This window comes from Triticum urartu, chromosome 2, assembly GCF_003073215.2.
Source record: "Triticum urartu cultivar G1812 chromosome 2, Tu2.1, whole genome shotgun sequence".
Taxonomy (NCBI): domain Eukaryota; kingdom Viridiplantae; phylum Streptophyta; class Magnoliopsida; order Poales; family Poaceae; genus Triticum; species Triticum urartu.
In genome coordinates, this window is record NC_053023.1 from 575,016,517 (window position 1) to 575,022,901 (window position 6,385).

Here is a 6,385-nt window from a genome sequence, read left to right on the forward strand (position 1 = left end):
TTTTTCAGTGCTCGATACATTCGTTTGGGTGATAAATATTTCAATGCTCGATATATCCATTATAGTGACTACTATTTTTCAGTGCTCGATACATCCATTTGAGTGACAAATATTTTGGACTTCTATTATTTTTGAACAGCAAAATGAGGCCACAACAGAACAACAAGCCCCTGGACCATCAATGACCCAGGTAAATGAGGAGCCTGTTGTCACACAGGTCACACAGGAACATGACATGCCTCTTATTGGAGTTCTTCATCCACATTCAATGATGGAAATCATGAGAAATGAGGTATGTTTCTTTAAACGGAGTTACTGTAATAAATGTGAATTTGGGTCAAATATGCGCTGTGGTCGCAAAAACTGCTCTGTAGTCGCTCGCTTCTTTATGAAATGGACGACATGTCTTGTACAGGTGGCGAGTCAAACCGTTTTTGGGTCAAATACGTCCACGTGTGCAAAATACGAGCCAAAATAGTACGAGTTACCGTACGCTGACCCGGTTCAGCGAGTCCAGTGACCGTAACTTTAGGTTTCGTGAATACAGTGACCAAACTGAACCCTAAAGACAAGTTCAGTTACTGTAGGTGTAATTTTCTCCTCCGCCCTGCACTGGGCACTTCTCCCATTGAAAGGTTTTTCTTCAGGTTTTTGTGTTGATTATTTATGTTTTCATTTTTTGAGTTTTTTTTCCAGAATTTTGTTTTTCTAGGTTTCTATTTTTTGTTTCCTTTTTAGTTCATCACCTGGTTTTGGAGGGGGAAGGGTCTGATTTTTTTTGAGCGAAAAAAAAGGGAAGGTCTGATTTTTTTAGCAAAAGGAAAAGGAAAGGTCTGATAGTCGATGGGCATTCGGAGCCTGCCTGGGCCCATACAGCCCACAACTATCACGGGCCAGCTCCGAATATTAAGCTCCACCTTGACCAGGCCCCCGTCACTCCTCCTTCTTCCCATTCCCCGTCGAGCCCCCGTCTGTCCGCTCCGCGACGCCGCGATCCCTTCGACGCCTCCGATCTCCAGCCTCCGACGAGATGGCCGAGGTGAGAGAACCTTCCAGGACCCCCTTCTTCCTCTCGCACGAATCTTCTGCAGGCTCACCCCGGAACATAGCGTAGGGCGCATTCATCGGTTCGTCGATCGCGCCGCGGTTAGAGTTGGCTCTTTGTCGCGTGGATCTGCGCCGTGGAGCGCCTATCTGCGCGTGATGTGGGTTGCGATAGCTGTGTTCGTCCTGAACCCTATAGGTCCTTCTATTTCGCATCCTGCTCGTTCTGGGTGAATGGTGGGGCTGGCTTCGTCCCATTTCGCGCGATTAGCGTCTTGCTGTATTGGGGAATGTACGGATTTTCTTGGTAGATCGTACCAGATCGAAAGAGAGAACGTTGAATTCCCAAGATCCTTTTTTTAACTTAAGGTGAACTCTCAGGATTGTCTGGTTCTGTAATGTGATCGGTGTGCGTCATCGGCGTTGAATTAGGGACGATAGACTTAAAACCCACCTGCTTCTGCGGTGTTTCAGTGTTATCCTGTTTTAAAGACAGCGGATGAGTGTTTTTTTTTTTGACGGGCAACGGCAGGAGCACTGCCAATTCATATTAGAAGAGGGAAAGGGATCCAGAGTGAGTGTTATATGTGATGGGCATTGGATGCTTAATGTTTAGGAGATTCGTTGGATTGGTCTGGTTATCGTTCTCCTCTTATCTGCGGTACAAAAAGAGTGGTTTAGAAAAAGATTCTATCACCACTGCATGTACCGGATTCAGATGTACCGTTTACTTATACATGCCATCATCTGACTGAACTGCAAGATAGTTTGCTGAAAACTTTATCCTTTTTTTCTGAACCGGGCTGACCCCCCTTCCCATTACTAGAATGGAAATACATCAGTTCAGAACTTACAGGAGGAGGGAAAGGAAGAGAGTGAGTTCAACGCATTACTAGGAAACCCACTGTAGCCGCCTGACACCGAAACGTCTACTATGGGGCTAAGGAAACTTTATCCATGTTTCACTCTAGAGAACTTCATCGCCATGGTTACTGTTTGTTGGGAAGTTTGACTGATAACCTTTTTTGAAGCTTCTATAAATTTTTGTCTCATCGACTATCACTGGTTACTTTTATTTCTGTTCTCCATCTGCTGTCCTGTCCTTACTGATAATATTTTGCTTACTTACCAGATTGAGATTAAAACAGCACCTGCTGACTTCCGCTTCCCTACAACAAACCAAACTAGGCACTGTTTTACTCGCTATGTTGAGTTCCACAGGTATATATGATGCAATAACTTTACAACTTACATGCTTTATATATGTTTAACATTTCTTAACTATTTGAACTTCCATGAAACTTAGGTGTGTGAGTGCCAAGGGGGATGAAGCTGCTGAATGTGAGAAATTTGCCAAGTACTACCGATCTCTTTGCCCAGCTGAATGGGTGAGTGACTTTGCTGCCTGTATAGTGTACAACTGCCACCATTATCATTACATCCAACTGCAAAGGCATTATAAGTTGATGTTTGATTTTAAACTAGTAAGATGCCCGTGCGTTGCACGGCTAACCAAAATGCATTGATCTAGAGTACTTTATTTCACAACTTATGTGGTGGTCATCTCATGTGTAACAAATATCAATATGTTTCTTTGGATATATTCATTCTGCTTTTGAGCTCACAAGCATCCGGGTGAAGAGTAAATGCAGACAGAATAGCAAACATAACAAACCTATTCTTGCAAACAAACACGTTCCAGTGTTCAAGCTGCATGCAAAACTTCATGAAGAAAAAACACTTGTGGTGCTTTGCCAAAAAAAAGCTTTAAAAATAGTTTTTTAACGATTTGTTTATTTTTCTAGTCCAACATTAATGTTATTTTTTCATGAAATGTTGCACAAATAGTTCTACATGTTTGTTTCCAAAAGATTTCTTTAAATTTTATTGATATTATTTGAGCTCAAGAGCCAAGTTCATGTCCCATCTTCCTTCTGGCATTTCTTATGCAACAATCAAGTAAAAAAATAGGACGAACCTATAATTAGATCCTTGCCGTGCCGAGCTGAGTCGGGCCGAGCAACTACAGAATAGGCATTTCTTCCATATGTTACCATTACATATCTGCAACTGCAGAAGAAGATTTTCTTCTTCATCAATACCCATACATTGGTCCTTGTCAGATCAGAAGGCGAAGAGCAGTGCATCTCACCTCCCCACACTCTGTTCCATCTATGAGAGTGTGATCAACATGGATTGCGTTGCCGGGAAGGGGGAAATAATAGTAGGTGGTGGCTGCGCCGCCGAGGATGAGCAGGGCGTAGCCACCAACGTACTTGTGCGTACTTGTGGGGGTTGGTGTTGGAGGAGACAGGGGAGGACACAGACGTTGTGGTCGCAGTTGGGGCTGCTGAAGCAAGAATACAGGGGAGGCAGTGAAATGTTGGGGCTCGAACGACTCCGGTGGTGAAATGTTGGGGCTGTGGCTCGTTTCCAGCCCAGTATTTTTTTTAAAATTAGCAGCGAAATGTATAGGCTACAAGAGCAGCCCAAGCCCAATACGAAGCTATCCTTATTTGGTGACCTAGACGAGCAGCATGTACCCACTGACCCACGCGATGCATCCATCCCCCCCGCCGCCGCACACAGCTGTTGCTCGCACCTCCCTCCCTCTTACATTCTCTTCTTCTTCCCAACGCATCCATAATCCGTCCCCACCGCACGCACACAGGCATGCTTTCGTCGCCGAGCGCACACACGCACGCAGATGCTCACGCATTGCCCACCCTTGTTCTTCTCTGCTTGTGTTGCGTCCTCACCAACGTTGGCAGGTGCGTGCCCTCTGCCTCAACGCCGCACCGCCACTTGCTCTGGCACGCCCTGGTGGCCGGCGGTGACCAGCATCACTCACAGCACATCCACAGCATGCACCTCCCTTGTCCATCCACTCACGAGCCGCTCAGGCTAAACAGAGCCAGTGCAGAACGAGCCGAGCCACCCATATGCAGCTCGTTGGCATCACCCAGCCGAGCCGAGCTGGCTGCTTCCGAGCGAGCTAACATGGCTCTGTCTGAATTCGGCTTGGCTCGTGTCCAGTCCTAATCGGCAGCATACTTACCCAGGTCGAAGTCAGGGAGACAGGGAAGGGGGTGGTGGAGACGGTGAGGAGGGGTTTGTGGTAGTGGTCGGCAATGCAGCCTGGGGGCGAACGAACAACGGCACCGACCTGTCCAGATCCTTCTTTCTTTCCTGCGATGGCGCTAGATGAGATGGGGTAGAGATGGGCTAAACACTGAACTGGAGTGGCAGGGGGTTATTTGTAAAATTGCCATAGTTTGTCTCAGACGCGTTGGATGCAAATCGGATGGCTGTAAATGAAAGATGGCAGGCACACCATCATCACCAACTCAGATTTTTATAGTAGAGAGAAGATAGAGATAGCACGGTCTTAGTTTTCAGTAGATTTTAGAAGTTGAATTAAAAATGGTCTTTGTTTCTACTGCAATAGTCAATGCATAATGCATGAACTTGCTAGAAGGTCAGAGATATATTAATTGAATTACTACATCTAAATCCACACTATTGCTTCTGGATTAACAAATCCATCTGAATCAAGCTAGTTGTTTCTGCCAGTATATGTGTATGACTCTGTAGGGGTAGGAAGTAGCACATGAGTTTCTCTTTATTTGACTTTACTATTAACCTTTTAAAGTTATCTAGACACTCTAGCACTCTGAGCAGCAATTTGCAGACTGCATCTGTGGTCACAATGAACAAAAGAAATCTGCTAATGTAGAATAATTAGGATTCGACAAGCGTAGACCTGTTACTTCTCTTGCCAATGAATTGACCTGATGAAATGAATATAGTTCGTAAATCTGGAAAAACAAAAAACAAAAAGACCCATAAAAGCCTTATATTGCTTCCATTTGGGAAACTGGCAATGGCTTGATTTATCATACAGCTACAACAATGACGAACCTTGTTTTCTGAGTCGCATATATTCACTCTGCCTGTCCGAGTAATTCTTTTTGTTTTCCAACCGTCTGTTTCATATATTAGCCTTTCGAGGGTTGAAAGTCAATGTTGAATTTTACACTTCGCCCCGAGCAGTTAATCTATGTCTCAGTGATGCTGGCGTGCTGGGCCATATCTATCACCTCTCTTTGGTTCACTTCAAAAGCAACTCCTTTGCAGATTTATGGAACTCCTATTGTTAACAGTAGCAATCTTACCCTGTTTTGGTCTCACTGAATAGGTTGACAGGTGGAACGAGCAGAGGGAGAACGGGACATTTGCAGGGCCCCTCTAAATCATCTGTTTGAGAGTCTCCTCAATTGCTTTCGTGTCAGCGCTACTGCTGTCTTGTGGTTGGAATTTATGCTCCTGTCATGTACTCTCTCCCAGCAATCGCTGCAGAACAGCAAGTGATGCTTTTCTCTATGTTGCACAAATAATTCAGCATGCTTATGTATTCTGTCATTGAGGACATGCATTTTCACATTTGTTAAATGAATTACATTCTGAAATGAGGTTAATTTCATTGCCCATTGCTTGACTCTAAGCATGTCTGTCCTGGGATTTAGAATGATGGGGAACCGAATGGGGGCTATATCAATATGCTGCGAATATGCATCATATAGATGCTCCGGAAAATTGCATTTGATCTGCTGATACAAGGACTTGGTTTTCTAGCATAAACTGCTCATATTGGACAATCTAGTCTGTGTCGTATGATCGATCATGCTATTTTTTGTCCCAGAGTTGAGCATACAGTGGTTGATGCGAGCCTGAGAACTAGACCTGTTTGCTAGTTAATGTGAGTTCTGACCTCTGAATGCGTGGAGTAGCCTTCGTTCTGTGTGCATGGTTGTGCCCGTACCAAGACCCAGTCAGATGGTGCACAACATAGTATTAAGAACGCTACTGCACATGTCCATCATTGCAGGCCCAGTCATACGGTGCACAACACGCGTAAACGGCAACATGCACTGCAAGAGAAAAAAGCACAAGGAAACCGAAAAAAATCCTTATAAAGCATGCAAGGAAACTACTTGTGTTTGACGAATGGATTGTCAAGTCGTATCAATACGCAGTGAACATGCATGTGATTTAAGGCAGGACCTAAAACGTCTTACTATTAAGTTTACAGAGGGAGCACTATCTTCCTCCCAGGGTTCAGTAAACGGTAGACCGAGAGGTACTGTAGATCTGTTTGCTAGTTAATGTGAGTTCTGATGTCTGAATGGCCCGGGGCACGCTAGCGTTCGTTCTGTATGCATGGTTGTGCCCATACTATCAAGACCCGGTCAGCTGGTGCACAGCATATCAAGGACGCTGCTGCACATAGACTTCATTACATTACATTACAGGGCCCAGTCATACGGTGCAGACCGTACAT

General features: G+C 44.8%; 1 protein-coding gene across 1 annotated transcript; it reads left to right on the forward strand.

The window, feature by feature from the left end:
• Window positions 1-894: 894 nt before the first annotated feature.
• Window positions 895-5,534, forward strand: LOC125538874 (cytochrome c oxidase subunit 6b-3). The gene is made up of 4 exons (XM_048702184.1): window positions 895-1,039; window positions 2,177-2,265; window positions 2,351-2,432; window positions 5,243-5,534. Exons 1-4 carry the CDS (start codon window positions 1,031-1,033, stop codon window positions 5,294-5,296), a joined length of 234 nt encoding a protein of 77 aa, XP_048558141.1. The 5' UTR covers window positions 895-1,030; the 3' UTR covers window positions 5,297-5,534.
• Window positions 5,535-6,385: the final 851 nt, after the last annotated feature.